Source organism: Lutra lutra, chromosome 1, assembly GCF_902655055.1.
Source record: "Lutra lutra chromosome 1, mLutLut1.2, whole genome shotgun sequence".
NCBI lineage: Eukaryota > Metazoa > Chordata > Mammalia > Carnivora > Mustelidae > Lutra > Lutra lutra.
In genome coordinates this window covers 47,376,557-47,400,094 of record NC_062278.1, presented here as the reverse complement: position 1 = coordinate 47,400,094, position 23,538 = coordinate 47,376,557, and the positions used below count along the sequence as shown (strand labels likewise).

The window sequence follows — 23,538 nt, the reverse complement described above, 5'->3', positions numbered from 1 at the left end:
GGTGAGGATGTGAAGAAAAGGATACTTGGTGCAGTATTTGTGAGATTGTAAATTGGTATAGCTGCTGTGGAAAACAGTATAAAATTTTCTCAAAAAATTAAAAAATAGAACTACCATCTGATCCAGCAATCCCTATCTGGGTATATATCCAAAGAAAATGAACTGACTATTTTGAAAATGTACCTTCATCCCCATATTTATTGCAGCATTACTCACAATAGCTAAGACATGAAAACAACCTAAGTGTTCATCAACAAATGAAGAAAATGTGTGTGTGGGTATGTATATGTAAACATATACACATAAATATGCACAGACACATAGATATATACATACAATGAAATATTCAGTCATAAAAAAGGAGAAAATCCTGCTATTTTTGGCAACATAGATGGACCTTGAGGGCATTATGTTAAGTGAAATAAGTCAGACAGAGAAAGACAAATCCTGTTTCTCACTAATATGTAGAATCTAAAAAAAGCGCACAATAGTTCCTTCTTCTCTACATCCTCAGAAATACTTTTTATTTCTTGTCTTCTTGATCTTTATGTTAATATTTAAAAATTTGTTAATTTTAGGAGGAGTTATTTACTTTTCTGCTAATAAAAGACAAGTGTTCTAAATTTGCTGCTTTAAAAGTCATTAACATCTTTATTTTGTCCTTTGATATAACTGTCATATTTAAGTAGAAAGCAATTGTTTTCCAAAAGGAAATCATGCAATACAGATAGAATTTTGAAAACATATTTGGGATGTTCCCATATATCTTGATAGGATTTTCTAGGTAAAAATTATATGAGTAACATATTAAATTTTTTCAGATCTGGATTTTTTTTTTAAAGCTCAGAAACAGATTTTATCACCTATATTAAAAAGATCTTCCAAAATCCATTGAAATTTGATATTTATTTATTTATTTATTTTTATTATGTAATGTTGGTCACCATACACTATGTCATTAATTTTTTTTTTAAGATTTTATTTATTTATTTGAGAGAGAGAGAGCATGAGAGAGGAGAAGGTCAGAGGTCAGAGGGAGAAGCAGACTCCCCGTGGAGCTGGGAGCCTGATGTGGGACTCGATCCCGGGACTCCAGGATCATGACCTGAGCCAAAGGCAGTCACTTAACCAACTGAGCCACCCAGGCGCCCAATGTCATTAATTTTTGATGTAGTGTTCCAAGATTCACTGACTATGTATAACACCCAGTGCTCTATGCAATATGTGCCTTCCCAAATACCCATCACCAGACTCACCCACTCCTCCCCACCCCTCCCCACCAAAACCCTCAATTTGCTTCTCATAGTCTGCAGTCTCTCATGTTTCATCTCCCCCGCTGACTTACCCCGCTTCACTTTTCCTTTACTTCTTCTAATGTCCTCCATGTTATTCCTTATGCTTCACAAGTGAACCCATATGATAATTGACTTCCTCTGCTTGCCTTATTTCATTTAGCATAATCTCCTCTAGTCCCATCCATGTTGATACAAATGTTGGGTATTCATCCTTTCTGATGGTTGTGTAATATTCCATTGTATATATGGACTTTTGTCTCCTTTATCCTTTATTTCCTTTATCCATTCGTCTGTTGAAGGGCATCTTGGCTCATTTCACAGTTTGGTGATTGCAGCCATTGCTGTTCTGAACATTGCAGTACAGAAGGCCCTTCTTTTCACTACATTTGTATCTTTGGGGTAGATACCCAGTAGTGCAATTGCAGAGTCATAGGGTAGCTCTATTTGTAATTTCATAAGGAATCTCCACACTGTTTTCCAAAGTGGCTGCACCAACTTGCATTCCCACCAACAGTGTAAGAGGGTTCCCCTTTCTCCACATCCTCTCCAACACTTGTTGTTTCTTGTCCTGTTAATTTCTAACTGATGTCAGGTGGTATCTCAATGTGGTTTTGATGTGAATTTCCCTGATGGCAAATGAGGAACATTTCTTCATGTGTCTGTTAGCCATTTGTATGTCTTCTTTGGAGAAGTGTCTGTTCATGTATTCTGCCCATTTCTTGACATGATTATCTGTTTTATGGGTGTTGAGGTTGAGGAGTTCTTTATAGATCTTGGATATGAGCCCTTTATCTGTGGGTCACTTGCAAATGCCATACCCTGGGCTTCCTCTTTGTTTTGTTGACTGTTTCCTTTGCTGTAAAGAAGCTTTTGATCTTGATGAAGTCCCAAAAGTTCATTTTCACTGTTGTTCCCTTTGTCTGTAGAGACATGCCTTGAAAGAAGTTGCTGGGGCTGATGTCAAAGAAGTTACTGCCTATGTTCTCCTCTAGGATTTTGATAGATTCCTGCCTCATGTAGAGGTCTTTCATCAGTTTTGAGTATATTTTTGCACATGGTGTAAGAGAATGGTCTGGTTTCATTCTTCTATACATAGCTGTCCAATTTTCCCAGCACCATTTATTGAAGAGACTGTCTTTTTTCAAAAGAATAGTTTTTCCTGCTTTGTTGAAGACAAGTTGACCATAGACTTGAGGATCCATATCTGGGCTCTCTATTATGTTCCATTGATCTATGTTTCTGTTTTTGTGCCATGCTGTCTTAGGGATGACAGCTTTGTAATATAGCTTGAAATCAGGTAACATGAGGTCCCCAGCTTTGTTTTTCTTTTTCAACATTTCCTTAGCAATTTGGGTCTTTTCTGGTTTCATACAAATTTTACGATTGTTTGTTCCAGAACTTTGAATGATGTCAGTGGAATTTTGGTCCAGATGGCATTGAAAGTGTAGATTGCTCTGGGCAGAATAGACATTTTAACGATGTTTATTCTTCTGATCAATGTACATAGAATGCTTTTCCATCTTTTTGTGTCTTCATTTTCTTTCATGAGTGTCTGTAGTTCCTTGAGATCCTTTACATCTTTTGTTAGGATTATTCCAAGATATCTTATGGTTCTTGGTAGTATAGTAAATGGAATCAATTCTCTAATTACCCTTTCTATGTTTTCATTGTTAGTGTATAAGAAAGCAACTGATTTCTGTGTATTGATTTTGTATCCTGCCGTGTTCCTATTTTTAAATGCCTACAGTATTTCTGAATAAGTAGTAGACAGATTCTATTTAGCAAGAGTGAGGCTGCCACCTCCTGACAGTGCAGGGGAGAAGAATGAGGCACAAGCAAGCCAGCTGCAAGAGAAAGGGAGCAGGGGTTGACAGTAGAAAAGACGGTTGCCCCAAAGAACTCCTCAATCTCATATTTATTAGAAAATGGGTAACAGCCAAAGAAGCTGGATTATACATTGATCATGAGTCTTATGAATATGTAAGAAGAAAGGCAAAACATGTCTGGTCATGTAGTAATGACCTACAGTGAACAAGCTCAAACAAGAAGATTGTCTAACTTCTGGCACTCTCAGGGAGGGAAAGATAACAGTAATTGAAGCAGGTGGTGTTCTGGCCTGAGCAGGACCTGCACTCCAGCTGCTTGGCTTCAAGGATGTATATCGTCCTTTTCCCCCAGAGGTCTATTGCCAGTACATATTTTTCTTAAAACTTGGTTACTAGCATAATTTGCCATATGTTATATTTTACACAGTATGCTGTTCTGAGGGATGGTTACCTAAGGGTATACTATAGTTTAGTAAATTCATACTTTGGGAACAGTCTCTTCTGTTGACATAGTGACACATTATTTCTTTAATAGATGGTTTATCTCTGAGAGGTAGATTTAGTTGTGTAGTCTGTCCCTGTGATTTTCATTTGTTTCTGTAAAAACTTGGTTGAGATATAGAAAAACAAAAACAAACTCTGAGATGGAGAAGTGCATGTAAGAAGTTTTTTTGGAGAATGTTCTGAGTCTCAATAATTATTGATGGAGTGAGGGAAGTAAGAACAATGAGTTGACTATAGTCACAATAAAGACTTTAGCCAATCTGGTGAAGAAGTAAGAATTTGGAATGTCCCTTTGATGTTCCCATTCCCAAGGCAGGGACCTAAAATTTATATTTTTCATGCAACAGTCATTAAATGTAGGCTGCTTCCAAGGAAGGAATATGACCTTCATAAGACAATTATCTTCAGATAAGCATACTTCCTGATAAGGGATTCAGTTGAGAACTATTAGCTACTGGCCCTCTTACTGCTGGAGATCTTGGCACTGAACCGTAGATCCATTACTAGCTACCTTTTAAACTGTCCATAGCTACTTATTATTTGTAATAATTTCTAGGGATAAACCCACCACAATTTGAGTCTTTTCCTTGACCTGGAGATTCTTACAAAATGAAGGTAAATGGGACACCTGCAGTTCCTACTGTTACAGCTAACCCTGTGACTACACTAATATCCATCTTCTCCCTCCTTTTGACTACCTTCACCATTTCCTAATACCTCTCCTAGCCGAGGCGACTAAAATAGTGGGCTGATCTGGAATGAGATCCCCAGGGAATCTGAGCCTTTCACCACAATGGCCTTTTCAGTCCCAGTGGTTGTATTTGTCTATTTACTGTTGAGCAAGAGAGTACTAACAGATGCCTATGGACCACCTCAATGCCAAATATACTTTTTCCAGTACCCATTACATAAGAGCTGCCCTATCTCTTCCCAATAACAGTGAATCACCCCTGTAATCCTTATGGATTCCTTTCCTTGGTTGCTGGATTATTGGGAAAAAAAAATATCTCAAGTGACTGGCTGGCAGCTGTATCTTTCTGTATAATGGAATTCTTGTTGCATTCTTTGTCAAGAACATATCCACTTTGAGTACCAGAACCTCTAACCCCATACAGCTCAGGGATGTGGGAACAAGACTGCAAATTTCTCAAGCAGATCACTTGACAAGTCCTGGATTGAGCTGTTCCAACTTCTGAAGGCATAGAACCATATAATGGTCACCAACTTCTGACGGAGAGTGCACCCTGGAGGGCAGAGTCCTGACATCTAAATTATATCTGTCAAAGGCCATTTTATCAACTCATTAAGCCAGCAGCTTCCAGGTGGTGTGAAATAGAATAGAATCGTTGTGCCACTCACTGCCCAGGACCATATCTCCTTTACTGCAACCTAGATTTCCTGCTCAAGAACAATATAATGCCCCATTTTACCAGCTTCTGAGAGTAATTCTTCATGAGCCCTTGTAGACTGGGAAGATGACCCATACTTGGATTATGTTGAATCCAATGAAGATGAATTACTGCACCTTTCAGAAAGGAGCAGGTTCAAAGCTGCAAAGTGGATGTTGTCTGATGGAGGACTCTGGAATGGTCTGTTTTTGGCAAGTTAGAACCTGGCAAGAACAGTTGCTGGATTAGCCTCGAAAAGTTGTATCCTACACTATTAGGCACATGCATACCTCCATCTCAGCCACTATAGCACTTCATTCATATGTCCACTGTGCCAGCACTGGGGTGGCAGATGAACAAAACTAGATGGTCTCAACTCGCTAACATTCAGTGTACTTGGTAGTTAAGTATTTTTTTGATGATAGATGCCCTATGGTATACCTTTACTTGTAATATGAAGAATTCCACACTTCATATCCATTCCAGTACATCCCTCTGTATGCCCTTTCCTCAGATTTTCTGGTCACTGGCCTTTTAATCTGTCTGCCTCTAGGCTATTTACCAACATTCAAGCTGTTATCTCTACTGTGCATCTATACATTCTCATCTTGGACCACTTCTTTCTGTACAATGAATATAGGTAATCAGGACACTACTTTAAGGGAAGATTTCCCCTTATTTTCACCTTTTAAGGTCATGCTGGGTGGATCTAGACTTCAGTAGCAGTACATCTTGGCTTGCCTCAACATACCAAGCTGATTAATTAAGTTGGCCTTTTGAGGTCAGACATATGGGAAGAAGGCAAGAGGTCAGTTCAGTGGGGGAGGATTACACGGAGGTCTCAGTTACCTCCTTGTGCAGCCTATTTTGTTCTCAGACTCTGTTCATGCCAGATCCTTGGATGTATCGCTTTCATCTTCCAATGAATTACTCTGGACCCACTCAATTTTTAAAAAATTAACATATAATTTATTATTTGTTTTAAGGGTACGGTCTGTGATTCATCAGTCTTACACAATTGACAGCACTCACCATAGCACATATCCTCCCCAATGTCCATCACCAGTCACCCCATCCCTCCCACCCCCCTATTCTCCAACAATCCTGTTTATTTCCTGAGATAAAGAGTCTTGTATGGTTTGTCTCCCTCTCTGGTTTCATCTTGTTTCATTTTTCCCTACCTTCCCCTATGATTCTCTGTCTTGTTTCACAAATTTCTCATTATCAGTGAGATATGATAATTGTCTTTCTCTGATTGACTTATTTTGCTTAGCATAATAGCCTTTAGTTCCATCCACATCCATGCAAAAGGCAAGATTTTGGGTTTTTTGATGGTGCTCTCTCTTTCTCTCTCTCTCTCTCTCTCTCTCTCTCTCTATATATATATATATATATATATATATATTCACATCTTCTTTATCCATTCATCTGTTGATAGACATTTAGGCTCTTTCCATAGTTTGGCTATTGGGGACATTGTTGTTATAAACATTCAGGTGCACATGCCCCTTTGGATCACTATATTTGTATCTTTGCAGTAAATACCCAGAAGTGCTGTTGCTGTGTCATAGGGTAGTTTTATTTTCAACTTTTTGAGAACACCCATACTGTTTTCCAAAGGGTCTACACCAGCTTGCATTCCCACTAACAGTGTAGAAGGTTTCCCCTTTCTCAACATCCTTGCCAACACCTGTCGTTACCTGACATTAATTTTAGTTTTTCTGACTGGTGAGAGGTGGTATATCAGTGAAGTGTTTTTTTTTTTTTTATTGTAGTTTTGATTTGTATTTCCCTGATGCCAAGTGATGTTGAACACTTTTTCATGTGTCTTTTTGCCATTTGGATGTCTTCTTTGAAGAAATGTCTGTTCATCACCACCTTGCTCCTTCCCTATTCAATCTTCTACTTATTAGTCTGACTAATTCCAGCTCATGAAGGCAATTCTGGCCTCTTGCTCATATATTGTCCTAAGGTTAGGAGGTCTTCCTCTAGCAGAGTTCATAGCAGAGCAAGAACTTATTTTTTGAACAGTTTATTCTCCTGTAGAAAACAAAGTCTTGTTCTAAAACCAAAAGGGTATGTATATATTGTGATTTTCCTATTAGAGTTTTCAATAAACTCTAATCCTGGATATCCTGTATCCTACTTATTGCCATAAACTCAAACTCCACTTTCTAATATTATGGGCCTGCTCAGTCACTGTGAACCTGCTGAACAGCACTTTCCTTTTCTGAGACCCACTCAAAACTTGCATTCTTCTCTCACTTGAGTTGATCTATCTGTATGTAGTACATTTTCAACTTTGTAGGATATTGAGAGATGTTTGGAAATAAATTCAAGCAAGTGTTTGAATTGCAGTACCATAGTGCTAAGCCATAATATAAATAATAAACCATATATCACATTTAATCTGAAAAGGATTATTGTTTAATTATATAATAGTGTTAGTGGGAAGGAAACAGTGTTTTAATATTAATACATAAAATTAAAAACTTTAATACAATTTCTTTAGTCTAATTCCTTTAAAATTTCTCTTCTCATGTTTTATAATACATTATAGTGTAGTATATTGGTACACCTATCTAATTTGTAAGTAAGAATATATATATTTAGAACATGTTAAAAATGAACTTATTAATATGAATGTATACCAGAATCAAAACCACAGTGAGATACCACCTCACAACAGTCAGAATAACTAAAATTAACAAGTCAGGAAGTGATGGGTGTTGGCAAGGCTGCAGAGAAAGGAGAGCTCTCCTATACTGTTGGTGGGAATGCAAGTTGGTGCAACCTCTCTGGAAAAGAGTATGGAGGTTCCTCAAAAAGTTGAAAGTAGAGCTACCCTACAATCCAGCAATTGCACTACCAGTTATTTACCTTAAAGATACAAAGGTAGGGATCTGAAGGGGCACATGCACCCAAATGTTTATGGCAGCAGTGTCCTCAATAGCCAAACTGTGGAAAGAACCTAGAAGTCTATGAACAGATGGATGGATGAAGATGTGTGTTATATATACAATAAAATACTATGCAACATCAAAAATTGAAATCTTGCCATTTGCAATGACCTGGATGGAACTAGAGGGTATTATGCTAAGTGAAACAAGTCAATCAGAGAAAGACAATTATCATGTGATCTCTCTGACATGAGGAATTTGAGAGGCAGGGTATGGGTCGTGGGGGGCAGGGAGGGAAAAAATGAAACAAGATGGGATCTGGAGGAACACAAATCATAAGAGACTCTTAATCTCATAAAACAAACTGAGGGTCGCCGAGGTGAGAGGGGAAGAATAGGGTGGCTGGGTTATGGACATTGGGGAGGGTATGTGCTATGGTGAGTGTTGTGAAATGTGTAAGCTTAATGATTCACAGACCTGTACCCCTGGGGCAAATAATACATTTTATGTTAATAAAAAAATAGGTACACAGAATGGTTTGAAATATATTCTCTAATGAAGCCATCAGTAGATGAAAGATAGTTGAAAACACGAGATTAGATGAGGTAATATGGGGAAAATTCTAGAATAAAAAAAGAGGGAGTTCAATGATACAATCAGAAAGAAGCTTCACTCAGGGCAAAGGTGGAAACATGACCTAGTGTGAAACACTGAGATGCAGCAATCAGATAGAAGCAGAGAGGGTTACCATAAGAAGCCACAGAGGACTTTAATAGTACCAATCACTACACTTGGTTAGGAAAATGATTAAATATTCTTAACCGTTGGTATTTAAAGTTAGTTGTGGCCTTGGAGAGAGGTTTTAATGAATTGGCAGAACAGAGAAAATATGCAAAGAAATCAAATAGGACAATTTCCAATCTCTTTTCCTATTCTTTTTATGTTACATGTTGTGTCTCCTGTATCATTTATGAATAACCTTGAGCCTTTATAGATGACTATCCTTTTTAAAAAAAATTTGGTCTCTTTTAAGACTCCAGGCTTTTAAACATGGTTCCCTTAGTCTACTGCTTTTCCTCATGTTCTTCCCCAATTCTTATCCTCCTTATCCTGTAAAGTTATCTGAAATTATACTTCCACTGGGGAACATTTCTTTCTTCATCCAGGTCATTATTCACTTCCCTCACTATATTTTTACATAACATGTTTACACTTCTTTTTATATTACAGCCTAAGTTGCACACTGGTTAGCAATGTAAGTGCCTTTCTTTCTGCCCACTAGATGATGAGCATCTTGTCAGGAGCCATATATAAAAACTAGGAAGATATCCTCATCGTTTTCACATCCTGTGCACATGCTCTCCATTGTCTTTTCTAATACCCTGCATATTGAAAGTACCTGATAAAAGTGAAACAGAATGGTAATGTCAGCAGTTAATGCAGCAGGATCTAGCTCAGTTTGTAGTCAGTTTCTCAGAAAGATGCATGACATGATTGGTGACTTAATATGTAGTCAAGACTTTTACCAATTAAGACACATATGAGTCACACTTGATATGGTGGTGAATGCATTATAAAAGCAGTGAAGTATCATGTAAATCAGGAAAAGAAAGAATCAATTCTATTAGAAGGACCTAGGAAAGTCCCCATGGAGATCTGATTTGAGTTCAAGGATGAGTAGTACTGAGATGGAAGGAAAGAGAGAAGGAGTTTTAGATGAGGGAAACATTGAAAGTGAATTAGTTGAAGCAACTGCCCAGAAGGGCCATGAAGGAATGCACATGGCCAAGTGCCCTGATGTAAGAGGAAGAAAGGAAAGAGATAGATAAGACACAAGTTGACTGTGGAGCATCTGGAATACCAAAATAAGAAAAATGGATTTGGGGGTGCCTGGGTGGCTCAGTCAGTTAAGTGTCTGCCTTCAGCTCAGGTCATGATCCTGGATCCCTGGAATCAAGCCCCAGAGCCACATGTCCAGCTCTCTGCTCAGCAGAGGATTGGCTTCTCTCTCTCCTTCTCCTTCTACCCCACACCTGCTCCTTCTTTCTCTCTCTTACTCTCTTTCAATAAATAAGTAAAATCCAAAAAAAAAAAAAAAAAAAACAAACACCTAAAACAGATTTGAAGAAACCCTTAAAAAAAAAAAACCAAAACGTATTTGTTTTGAAACTAATTAAAGACCATTTCAAGGGGCGCCTGGGTGGCTCAGTGGGTTAAAGCCGCTGCCTTCGGCTCAGGTCATGATCCCAGGGTCCTGGGATCGAGCCCCACATCGGGCTCTCTGCTCAGCGGGGAGCCTGCTTCCCTTCCTTTCTCTCTGCCTGCCTCTCTGCCTACTTGTGATCTGTCAAATAAATAAATAAAATCTTAAAAAAAAAAGACCATTTCAAATTCCTGAGCAGTAGACTATCATTTTTTTACTTGTTCAACAAACATTTGTTAAGCACTACAAAGTACGAATGTCCAAGGTGTTAGGAATGAAGGTATGAACGTGACAGAGAAATCCTTTCTCTCTTATGTCTATAGCTAATGGTAGCAGCGGGCAAAAAGTGATGGCTTGTAGACATGCTCTATGACATATAGTATTTTTATTAAATTAAATTTTATTAAATATACAGTATATTTATACGATTAGTGGAGTGAAGGGTGAAAACAGGGTAAGAAAGTAAAGGAGTTGGTGTAACTGAAAAGAACAGAGATTAACTCAGTAAATCATATGTGTGGCTAAAGGTAAGAGCAAAGTTTCCATGAGGATTTTGCAATATATGGGAACAACTTCAGATCAGGGTGAAGGAGTTGATGAGACTAGCTAACACTACCACAACTTTTGTTCTCCTTTCTAAATGCTAATCATCTTTCATAAACCCTATTATTCTCTCCAGTAACTTTCTAAACTGACCTGAGAGTCCCTTCAGCTCATTTTATATTTTATGCACAGGATAAAGAACAGAATTCTAGAAATGATGTCAGTTACATAAGAATCAGCAAGATGATCATCAAATGACTTAGTGACTTTAGCAAAGTTCATTTACTTTAACCTCATTGTCTCACAGGTCATCTTTAATTTGTATCACAGAGTTAAAATGTATTGGGAACTGAATCTTCCCATAGAAGTACACTGAGGTCATTGTAGGCAAGTCCCATAAGCATTTGATGGAAAGCTAATTTTGCATTATGAGGAACATAATTATTGACACTGAACTATTAGTAGCCTTCCAGATTTTCATTCTTTTAATCCCAAATGTTTCTGAGACAAATACTTATATCCTGAGATAATATGAGACTTAACATCACACACAAACAAAAGCAATGTGATGTTGTAAAACTCTTCTTAGAGCATTCAGGCAAAGGAGGTATTCAGATATATCTTTACCTAACTGCTAGCATCCATAAGTATTGACTTATCTGAATTAGTTAGCATTTTTTAATTGTTCTCAGATTTCAAATTCTCACCTTTCTAGGTCTTCCCACAGCTGAAGGCTATGGCAAATTGGCATGAGATTTGAACTCAGTTCATGCCGACCTTTTCTGATTATAAGGTAGATCTTCAGAACATACAGGTAAGAATGCAGCTTAATTCTGTTACATAATTCAGGCAAGTACATTGAAAGTTATTTCTAACATAGCTGAATAATTAAATGGCTTATCTTTAGTACTTTATTATTTTTTTAAGATTTTATTTATTTATTTACAGACAGAGATCACAAGTAGGCAGAGAGGCAGGCGGGCAGAGGGGAGCAGGCTCCCCGCTGAGCAGAGAGCCCCATGAGGGGCTTGATCCCAGAACCCTGGGATCATGACCCGAGCCGAAGGCAGAGGCTTAACCCACTGAGCCACCCATGCGCCCCTCTTTAGTACTTTAAAACAAGAAAGTGAAACGTTCAGCCTGTGCTTTTATTTTGATGTTTTCAGTATGGAAAAATAAACCCATTTTGACCATAGAACTTACATAATTAGACACATTGGTCAAAATATCCTAATGGATTCCAAAGTAATAATAAAAGAAAGCCTTTGAGGTAAAACAAAATTTGTTCTCAAAAATCATATTTATTTTAAGATTTTTTTTTAATTGATTCATTTGAGAGAGAGAAACAGAGATACAGAGAGAGTTCAAACAGAGGGACAGGCAGAGGGAGAGGAACAAGGAGAGTTCCCACTGAGCTGGAAGCCAGACATGGGGCTCAGTGCTAGGACCTGGAGAATCATGACCTGAACCAAAGGAAGATGCTTAAATATCTTAGCCATCCAGGCAACCCATCTAAAAAATCATATTAAGATTTAAGATTTTTCTCTTTCTCTAAGTGTTATGAAACTAAAATATAGAGGCAAGCTTATTTTTATTAGCTTTCAAACTACTGTGATATACTTCAGAAAATATTACATAAGTTTCTTAGGAAGCAGGAAAATAGTAGCTGGGACACTTCCAGTAAGAGAATGATGCATAAGATTTTTCATGATAAATTTCCAAGAATTTCCTTTGTGGCATGTTCTTCAAAACTAGCAGTCTCAATTTGTGGAGACCAAAATGGTCACTAAGGATCAGTGATAGTCCACTGACAACAAGTTCACCTATCTCGGGTCTTTGAAGCTAGGACTGGAATCAGTATTTCTTTTCCCCCTCTATAGCATTAAATAACTCTTACGAGGAATAAAAGTCATAGCTGAACTCAAATGTCTACAATTCTAATAAAGAAAGTGTATATGCATTTTTTAAAAAGCCATGTGTATTATACTTGAACAACTCTATATTGTGTTGGGTATATAAGATATGCTTGAGGATGCAAGAAGTGAAAATCAATGTGGTCTGGGCATTTAGTTAAAGCTTTCTTTTTTTTTAAATCATTTTTTAAATTTATTTTCAGCATAACAGTATTCATTGTTTTTGTACCACACCCAGTGCTCCATGCAGTCCATGCCCTCTCTAATACCCACCACCTGGTTCCCCCAACCTCCCACCCCCCCACCTCTTCAAACCCTTCAGATTGTTTTTCAGCGTCCATAGTCTCTCATTGTTCACCTCCCCTTCCAATTTAAGGAGCATTATATGTAAACTATGCTTTACATAAAGATGGGAAGGATTTAGAAATCTGGGCAAAAATCAACAGGAATGATGGGATGGACAAAATCAGTTTTTATGGAAATGGATCTAGTACCGGGAAAAGGGATGAGAGAGGTGAAAATACATAGATATTTATATCCTTGAATATCTCATGGAATTTTCTCTAAAGATGAAAGTCCTATTCTTAAACCTTTGTGATCTTCATATAATTCCTAAGGTATAAATTTAACATATCTGTTGTATGCCTTTTTCAAAGATTCAGGTCATTGGGAGAGTATATGAAAAATTTTTGCTCAGTGAAAAAAAAGAAATGTATACATAAAAATTGATATTAAATTTATTTTAAGGATCTGTAATACCAAAACTGACACTGAAATTTTTTGTCAACCATGAACCAAATATGAGAATGCTAGATTTCTACACTATTCATATGTGAATTCATAAAGACAAACCTTTTCCTCTGTAAGCATTCTTCTTGGAGTTACAAAAATACTCATGGGAATGTTGATTTTCAGAGTTCAGTTATAAATCTGACATTTTAGGGGAATGGCTATCCCTTAGAGTTTTGTATGCCTATGTCCAGAGATACTAAGAAGAGTTTGAAGAAGCTTCTCTCTTTGTTGTAAAAAGAAAAATTGGGAAGCAACGTTTTACACATTCTAAATTACAATCTTATGATGTGTATTCTTCTGATCCATGAGCATGGAATGCTACTCTGAATTTTTATGTCTTCTTCAATTTCATTCATGAGTGTTCTGTCATTCCTCAAGCACAGATCCTTTACCTCTTTTGTTAGGTTTATTCCCAGGTATCTTATGGTTCTTGGTGGTATAGTAAATGGAATCGATTCTCTAATTTCCCTTAATCTTATATCTCCAGATTTGCTATCTAAACAGAGAAAGTGGATATGACTGAGGATAATTACTCCTTGACCACTGAATTCATCCTCATAGGATTTACAGATCGCCCAGAGTTGAGGAGCCTCCTGTTTGTGGTGTTTCTCACTATCTACGTGATCACTATGGTGGGGAATCTTGGCCTGGTGGCATTGATTTTTATGGAGCATCGTCTTCACACACCAATGTACATCTTTCTGGGCAACCTGGCTTTGATGGATTCCTGTTGTTCCTGTGCCATTACCCCACAAATGTTAGAGAACTCCTTTTCTAAAGACAGAATGATTTCCCTTTATGAGTGCATGGTACAATTTTATTTTCTCTGCCTTGCTGAAACTGTAGATTGCTTTCTCTTGGCAGCAATGGCCTATGATCGCTATGTGGCCATATGTAGCCCTCTGCAGTACCACATGATGATGTCAAAGAAACTCTGCATTCAGATGACCACAGGGGCCTATATAGCTGGAAATCTGCATTCCATGATTCAAATAGGGTTTCTCTTTAGGCTAACTTTCTGTGGGTCAAATCAAATTAATCACTTTTTTTGTGATGTTTTACCATTATATAGACTCTCTTGTGTTGACCCTTAGATCAATGAATTGATGATATTTATCTTTGCAGGTTCAATTCAACTCTTCACCGTCAGTAGTGTCTTAGTATCTTACTTCTACATTGTCTTTACTATTTTCAAAATGAAATCCAAAGAGGGAAGAAGCAAAGCCTTATCTACTTGTGCATCCCATTTTCTCTCTGTCTCAATATTCTATGGTTCTCTTATCTTTGTTTACATTCGACCACATTCAGTTAAAGAAGAGGATAAAGATATACCTGGTGCTGTTTTTTATACCATAGTGATCCCTTTATTAAACCCTTTTATTTATAGTCTAAGGAATAAGGAAGTAATAAATGCTCTGAAAAAAATTATAAGGAAAATTTTATAGCATTTTAAAAGAAATATCATCGTCTGTGGAAAATTAAATTTGATTAAATGTTTTCAAAATCATGGAATATTGAGAAAGTAGAAAAGGACCACTTTGTCCATAAAATATTGAATTACTAATACATGTTAATACAGGAATCAAATACATAAGTTCTGCAAGGAGAGATTCTGCTAGCATGTATTCCAAAATCATAGCTACTATCTCCCCTCAAGAATGAATTAAATAATTATTATTGAGGTCACACATTGTGCCACAGAAATATTAGCTAAACTATTAACTAATTGTTTCAAAGAGGAATGAGTTGCAATTCTCAACAAATACTAGGAATACAAGTCAGTATATGTAAAGATCACCTTCATTTAATATTGTTGACAAGTTTCTGGAATTCCAAAGCATGATTTTATAAAGTTTGTCCCATTCCAGTTTCTCAAGAATTAATCCCTTCTAAAAACAACATCTGTCGGAAGTACACCATATATATTTCATTCTTCATTATCTTTTGAGTTTATTCAAGGGACTATATTTGAATATCAATTTATATGAAGTATCTATTCTTAAATCAAGAATATTTTCATCATTAAAAGGAGAAATTTTGTTATGTATCTTTTACCACAATTAAAAAATATTAAAAAGAAGAAAAGAATGCTAGTCAAAATGTATAATAAAGCAAAACTATTTTCATCTTATTGTTAGTCAACTTTACTCTCAGATTCCTCTGAAATCGAGTATCTGTATACTCATGATTGATCAAAATGTAGTTGAAATAGATGGAATTTATATGGAAATCCCTATTTCTTTCTCTCTAATATTGCTTATTATGTTTGTTACTGGGAATTCCACCAACTTGTACTGATTCTAATGTAAATTACTGGTACATTCACAGCATTAAGAAAAAAGTTGGAGATGCTGTAAGCATAAATGAGGCACAAGAGTGGGGAACATTCTAAATACCTAAATATAAATGTTTATTGATCAGTCACATACAGAAATATGAAGGAGTCTCTCATGGTTCATCACCCAAATGGCAAGATTTTATTCTTTCTGATGGCTAATATTGCACTATATATATATATATATATATATATATATATATATATATACCATTTCTTCTTATTCATTCATCAGCTCATCTTGCCATTTGCAACATCACGGACAGAACTAGAGTGTATTAGGCTAAGCAAAATAAGTCATTCAGAGAAAGACAAATATCATATGACTTCACACATACGTAGAATTTAAGAAACAAAACAGATGAACACAGGGGAAGGGAAGGAAAAATAAGATAAAAACAGAAAGGAAGGCAAACCATAAGATAATCTTATATAGAGAGGAATAACAGACTTGCTAGAGAGGAGATGGGTGATGGGATGGGGTAAATGGGTGATGGGCATTAAGGAGGGCACTTGGGATGAGCACTGGGTATTATATGTTAAGTGATGAGTCACTAAATTCTATTCCTGTCTCCTAAGTGTTAGGAGAAGGGAAAAATGAAGGGGGAGAAATCAGAGTGGAAGAGGAGCCACGAGAGAAGACTGCATCAAAACTTACGATGCAGAGGGATAGGCAGACTCCTGCTAAGCATGGAGCCCACCTTGAGGCTTGATCCAGTACCCTGAGATCATGATGTGAGCCAAAGTCAGATGTGTAACCAACTGAGCCACCCGGGCACCCCCATGTCCCATCCTTAATTCACTTTTGGGCATAAGGAACCAAAATGAAATCTATTTTTCAATTTAGTCTGGAGCAAAAAAACACGCTCTGAGTGCTGTGGAGCAGGCTATATGCCAAACAGTGCTTTAACGGCCATATGACCCAAATGAATTTTTAAGGAAATATCCCTATGTGTGCAAGCTACAACCTTGGCAAAAGTTTTCCACTGAACCTCAGCCTCTAGCAAGGAATAATGTGATTTTGGAGTCATCAGAAAATATATTCATCGGAAACTAACAACTACAGTTACTTCAAGAGAAAATGGTTGGTCCATTGGAGTATTTTGGGAGAAACAGCTCTCATCACTAAAGGAAACCAAATATTTTAGTACCCTAAAAGCCTGTCACATAATTGGGAACATCAAAGATACATTCTAGTAAGAATGGATCAGTTTGGCAAAGATCAGTCACAGGTCCTTGGGACTATCAATAGAACCTCTCAAACAACTGCCCGCATTAATTTCTAAATAGTAAACTCTCTGTTAATGCAAAGCACGCTGCCTCAGTTACTAATGAATGTTATGAAATTAAGGAACATGATGTCATTTGGAAGCTTACAATCTTTCTCATGAATACTACACTGGTTAAAAACAGAAAATCCAAAGAGAGGATAGACTCCCAGATACATTTATGAGGTTACCACAACCTGGACATGAGAAAGGAAAATTGTAGTACAGTCTGACTCATAAACCTATACCTCCTCAGATTCTTCAAATTTGCAAACTGAATCTTGCATTCTATGAAAAATATAGTATGACCAAAGTGGTGTCTTCCAGGGATTTAAGGATGCTTTAAAAGTGCTTGAAAATTGATCAGTATAATTTTTCTCATTAGTAGATTAAAAGAAAATAATACTGGCAGTTTAAAACAGATACAAAAAAAAATACGAGTTTGGTCACATTTAATCATCTTCTTTTAAAAAAAATTATTTATTTATTTTTAATTTCTTTTCAGTGTTCCAGAATTCATTGTTTATGCAACACATCCAGTGCTCCATGCAATACATGCCCTCCATATACCCACCACCAGGCTCACCCAACCTCCAACTCCCTCCCCTCCAAAACCCTCATTTTGGATCTCAGAGTCCATAGTCTCTCATGGTTTCTCTCTCCCTCCAATTTCCCCCAACTCACTTCTCTCCATCTGTCCATGTCCTCCATGTTATTTCTTATGCTCAACAAATAAGTGAAACCATATGATGATTGACTCTCTCTGCTTGACCTATTTCATTCAGCATAATCTCTTCCAGTCCCATCCATGTTGATACAAAAGTTGGGTATTCTTTCTTTCTGATGGAGGCATAATAAATTTTTCCATCTTCTATGAAAAAACACTTAACAAATTTGGAATTAAAAAGAAGTTCTTTAATAAAAAGTTAAGTACCAATAACTTAAATATTGCCTAATATTAAACAGTGTATGCTTCCTTTTGAATTCAGGAGTGACACTAGGATGTTTATCGTTATCACTTGTATTCAGTTTCATAATGAATGTTATAGCCACTGAAATAAGAGCAAAAGAAAAAAAAGAAAAAAAAAAAGAATAGAAAGTAAAGAATCAAGAATGAGGAAAGAAGAATGTCATTTTTGGTAGACAAGAGGTCAAGGAAGGAGGTTGGGATTGGAAAAATATACACAGGGAAACATCTTATGTGAAATCTAATATTCCATGTCTTGATATTTATGATATTGCATGGGTGTTCACTCCCGTTATAATTCATCATGTTGTATATTTTTCTTTCTTTATTTTTTATATGCATCATATTTATAATTTTTATTTTTTATATTAGAAATAAAACTAAATCCTATTTACTAAGATTGACCTGAAGATGTCACTGCAGTAACCTAATCAGAATGGCCTGTACCAAGCACTTCTTTAAGAATGGGTCAGTCTATAACCAACAGTCATGAAGCACCTTCCCTCTGGCTCCCTAAGGAGGAAAACAAATCTCAATTGCACCCAACTGCTCAGGATGCACCACTTCAAGAAACATGGTCACAGACCCCTGCCAGCCACAGGATCATATAGCCTGGCTGGTCAGGGAGCTGCTTAACATTGAGCATAATTCTGGCCCTCATATCTAGGGAAACTGAATGGTGAGCTTGAGCAGCCTTGGATCCAGACTTCAAGGCCGCACAACCATGGAGCCAAGCTTACAACCCCACCCAGCAGTGGAGAGAGTTCAGCATATGGACATGCCCGATTGCTAAACATAGCCTAGGGACTGCCCAGACAGGAAACCCATGACCCTATATAATCACAGAACAAGCCTGAGTGTCACCTGATCAGAGAGCCTGGACAGTGAACCCTCCTAACCGCAGATCATAGTCTCTAGTGCCACCCAGGGTTTTAGGGTACAGCTGGAAGCCCCACATGACCAGAAGACAAGCCAGCAATGTCACCCATCAGAGAACACAGCAACAATCTAGTTTGTCACAAGTCTAGCTTACAGCCTGCCTAGTATCAGGGCACAGCTTGTCACGTGCCTGATCACAGAGCATAGTCTGAGTATTCATCTGACCTCAAAGCCTGACCTGTGACTACCTCCATCCAAATATGGAGTCCAAGGAGTGACACAATCCAGGTGGGAAACACAACCTGAAGCCCATATTGTCCAGTAGTGATTGTGAAGCATACCTCATAGCTGTGTCCAATAACAGAATACAAGTGGCATTGCCCTACCAGGCAGCACAGCATGGGGACTCTGGCAATCAGAGGTAATAGCAGAGAGCTCAGCTAGTAACCCTACCTGATCCCATACAGCTAGGCATCATGCCCAGCTAGGAAGCTCATACACTGAGCCCACTTGAGCACAGAGTGCAGCCTACAATCTCACCCTACCACGAAGCTTACAAGCTTGCACTCTCCCCCAAAAACATACATACCACCATTTCAGATTATAGGCACTGGTCTCATCCAGCAAAGATCCCCAAAACAAATCCCACCTTCCCATGGATGCCACCAGTTGACCCATCTAGTACCTCAAGCTGACACAACTAGGGAAGGTATTTCCAAACAAATATATAAAGAATGGAAGAACAAACCACTTACTTGATGCACGATACAACACAAGGATACAAGGATCACAGGAATTAGGAAACATGATACCACCAGAAGAAACTAAGAATGCTGCCAATAAATGACCCTAAAGAAATGCAGATCTATGACCTGACATATAGTTCAGAATGATCTTCTTAAAGTAGTACAGCAGAGTATAAGAAGACTCAGGCAACTAATGAATTGGGAAAATAATGCATAAGCAAAATGAGGTTCACACAGTGAAACAGAAACCATAAAAGTAAAAAAAGCAGAAATCAATAGAGTTGAAGCATGTAATGACTGATTATTCAATAGTATTAATACCAGACTTGATGAGTCAGAAGAAAGAATCCTGAACTAGAGACAATGTTGTTTGAAATATCTAAATGGACAAGCAAAAAACAGTATGAAAAAGAGAGAAGAAAGCCTTTGGGACTTACGAGACACCATCACAGAAATAATATAGCCATGATGGAAATCTTGGATGGTGAAGAAAAAGATGAAAGTAAAAAGGCTTATTGAAAAAAAAAAAAGACAAAACAACAAGGGATGGAAACTTCCTAAATGTGGGGATGGAAATGGATATTTCATGAGGATTCATGAGGCTCAAAGGACCTTATATAAGTTGAACCCCACAAGGGTTACATTGAAATATATTATAATTAAAAATGTTAAAAAGAAAAGAAAATTTTGAAACCAGAAAGAGAAAAGTAACTTATTATATACAAGGGAGTGCATAAAAGAACATCAGTGTTCTACTTAGCAGAAACATTGTTGGCCAAGAGAGATTGGATGTTATATTAAAAAAAATAATAATAAAAAAACAAAAACCTGCCAAGCAGGAATAATATACCCAGCAAAACTATTCTTCAGAAATGAAGGAGACATAAAGGCTCCCAAACAAAAACTGACAGAGTTCATCACCATTAAACCTTCTTTACAAGGAATACTGAAAGATGTTCTACATCCGAAATGAAAGGATACTAATTAACACTTTAAAAATATATGAACATGTAAAACTCATCAATAAGGTTAGTAAAAGTGTTGTCAAATTCAGATACTCTAATATTATAATGGCAGTATAAAAATCAAGCTCTAGTTTAAAAGCTAAAAAGCAAATGTATGAAAAATAACTCAATAATAATTTGACATTGCATATAGAAATTTAAGAAAGTGTGAATTATAACATCACTAGCCTAAAATGTTGAAGAAAAGAGAAGTAAAGGTACAAAGTATTTCTATACTGTCAGAGTTGTTGTTACCTTAAAACAGGATAACTGTAAGAAGTTTTATGCAAGCCTCAGGGCAGCCACAAAAGTGAACCCATTAGTGGATACACAGAAGATTATAATAAAGGAGTCAGAGCATACCACCACAAAAAGTCATCAAATTACAAAAGAAGACAGCCAAGAGAGGGGGCATGGAAGAAAGGATATACAGTCAAAATAATTAACAAATGGCAGTAGTAAGCCTTAACAGTCAATAATGACTTTAAATGAAAATGGATTAAATTCTCTAAGCCAAAGACATAGAAGGGTTTAATGAATGAAAAATAAGATGCAACAACATGCTGCCTAAAAGAGACTCACTTTAGCATTAAGGACACAGAGAAGCTGGAAGTGAAGAGATGGAAAGTCATATTCTAAACAAATGGTAAACAAAAGAAATCAGGGGTACCTATATTGAGATAAAATAGAATGTAAGCTAAACATGGTCACAAGAGACAAAGAGGGTCATTATATGATAATAAAGGTAAATGTATCAAGAAGGTGTAGCCATTGTAGGTAGTTATGCACCTGACATTACAGCATGTGAATATATAAAGCAAATACTAACAAAACTAAAAGGAGGAATAAAAATATAATAATAGTTCCGAAGATTAATGCCCCACTCTCAACAATGGATAGTATAGTCCAGAAAGAGAGGCAGTAAGGAAACTGTGGGTTTGAGGAATACTATACACTAAGTGGACCTAGTAGTTATATACAGCACATTCCATCCAACAACAGAATACATATTCTTTTTTTTTTTTAAGATTTATTTATTTGAAAGACAGAGATCACAAGTAGGCAGAGGCAGACAGAGAGAGAGCAGGAAGCAGGCTCCCCGCTGAGCAGAAAGCCCGATGCGGGGCTTGATCCCAGGACCCTGAAATCATGACCCGAGCTGAAGGCAGAGGCTTTAACCCACTGAGCCACCCAGGCGCCCCCAGAATACATATTCTTCCCAAGTGCACATAGACCATTTTAGGATAGATTATATATTAGGTCACAAAAAATGCCTCAACAGATTCATGAAGATAGAAAATACATCAAGTATCTTTCCCAGCCACAATGGTACAAAACTGGAAATTAATAACAGGAAGAAAGTTGGAACATTCACAAATGCATGAAAATTACAATTAGATCAAATTAAAAATAAAAGAGAAAAAAATCAAGACAAATAAAAATGGAAGCACACATTGAACAACTTAAGGGATGCAGCAAAATCAATTCTAAGATACATGTTGATACAAATGTAGCTATTAAGGAATCTCCACACTGTTTTCCAAAATAGCTGCACCAACTTGCATTCCCACATACAAGGTAAGAGGGTTCCCCTTTCTCCACATCCTCTCCAACACTTGTTTACTGACTAGTTAATTTTGGCCATTCTAACTGGTATAAGATGGTATCTAAATGTGGTTTTGATTTGAATCTCCCTGATGGCTAATGATGATGAACATTTCTTTCTGTGTCTGTTAGCCATTTGTATGTCTTCTTTGGAGAAGTGTCTGTTCATGTCTTCTGCCCATTTTTTTGACATGATTATCTGTTGTTTGAGTGTTGAGTTTGAGGAATTCTTTATAGATCCTGGATATCAGCCCTTTGTCTGTAGTGTCATTTGCAAACAGCAAACAGTGTAGAGATTCTTTAAAAAATTAAGAATAGAGCTACCTGGGAACCTGGGTGGCTCAGTGTGTTAAACCTCTGCCTTCTGTTCTGGTCATGATCTCAGGGTACCGGGATTGAGGCCCAAATCAGGCTCTCTGCTCAACGGGGAGCATGCTTCCCTCCCCTCTCCACCTACCTCTCTGCCTATTTGTGTTCTCTCTCTGTCAAATAAATAAATAAAATCTTTAAAAAAATAGAGTTACCTTATGACCCTGCAATTTCACTACTGGGTGTTTACTCCAAGATACAGATGTAGTGAAAAGAAGGGTCATATGCACGCAAGTGTTCATAGCAGCAATGGCCACAGTAGCCAAACTGGAAAGAGCCAAGATGCCTATCTACTCATCAATAGACCAATGGATAGAAAACATATGGCCCATATACACAATGGAGTATTATGCCTCCATCAGAAAGGATGAATACCCAACTTTTGTATTCAACATGGATAGGACTGGAGGAGATTATGCTGAGTGAAATAAATCAAGCAGAGAGAGTCAATTATCATATGGTTTCACTTATTTGTGGAGCATAAGGAATAACAAGGTAGATGGAGAGAAGTGAGTTGGGAGAAATTGGAGCGGGAGTAAAACTGTGAAAGACTGTGGACTCTGAGAAGGAAACTGAGGGTTTGGAGGGGAGGAGGTGGGTGTTTGGGTGAACCTGATGATGGGTACTGAGGAGGACATGTATCGCGTGGAGCACTAGTGTGGTGCATGAACAATGAATCTTGGATCACTGAAAAAATAAAATAAAATTATAAATAAATAAATAACTATATATATGCATATATATATATATATATATATATATATATATATTACTAAAAAAGAATCTGAGATACACTATCTATCATTATACTTTAAAGACCTGGAAAAGAAGCATACACTAAACCCAAAATGAATAGAAAGGAAGATATAAAAGTTTGGAGCAGAAATAAATAAAAATAGAAACTAAAATGACAACAGAAAAGACCAATGAAATTAAGAGCTGTTTTTAAACACATAAGAAATTGATAGGTTTTAGCTAAATTAACCAAGAAAAGAGGAGAG

At 37.1% G+C, this 23,538-nt stretch overlaps 1 protein-coding gene across 1 annotated transcript; it reads left to right on the top strand.

The window, feature by feature from the left end:
- The first annotated feature begins 13,879 nt into the window (after positions 1–13,879).
- Positions 13,880–14,846, top strand: LOC125096027 (olfactory receptor 5K1-like). The gene is given in 2 exon segments (XM_047722655.1): positions 13,880–14,797; positions 14,799–14,846. Coding segments are annotated over 2 exon segments (966 nt in total).
- The last annotated feature ends 8,692 nt before the right edge of the window (positions 14,847–23,538 follow it).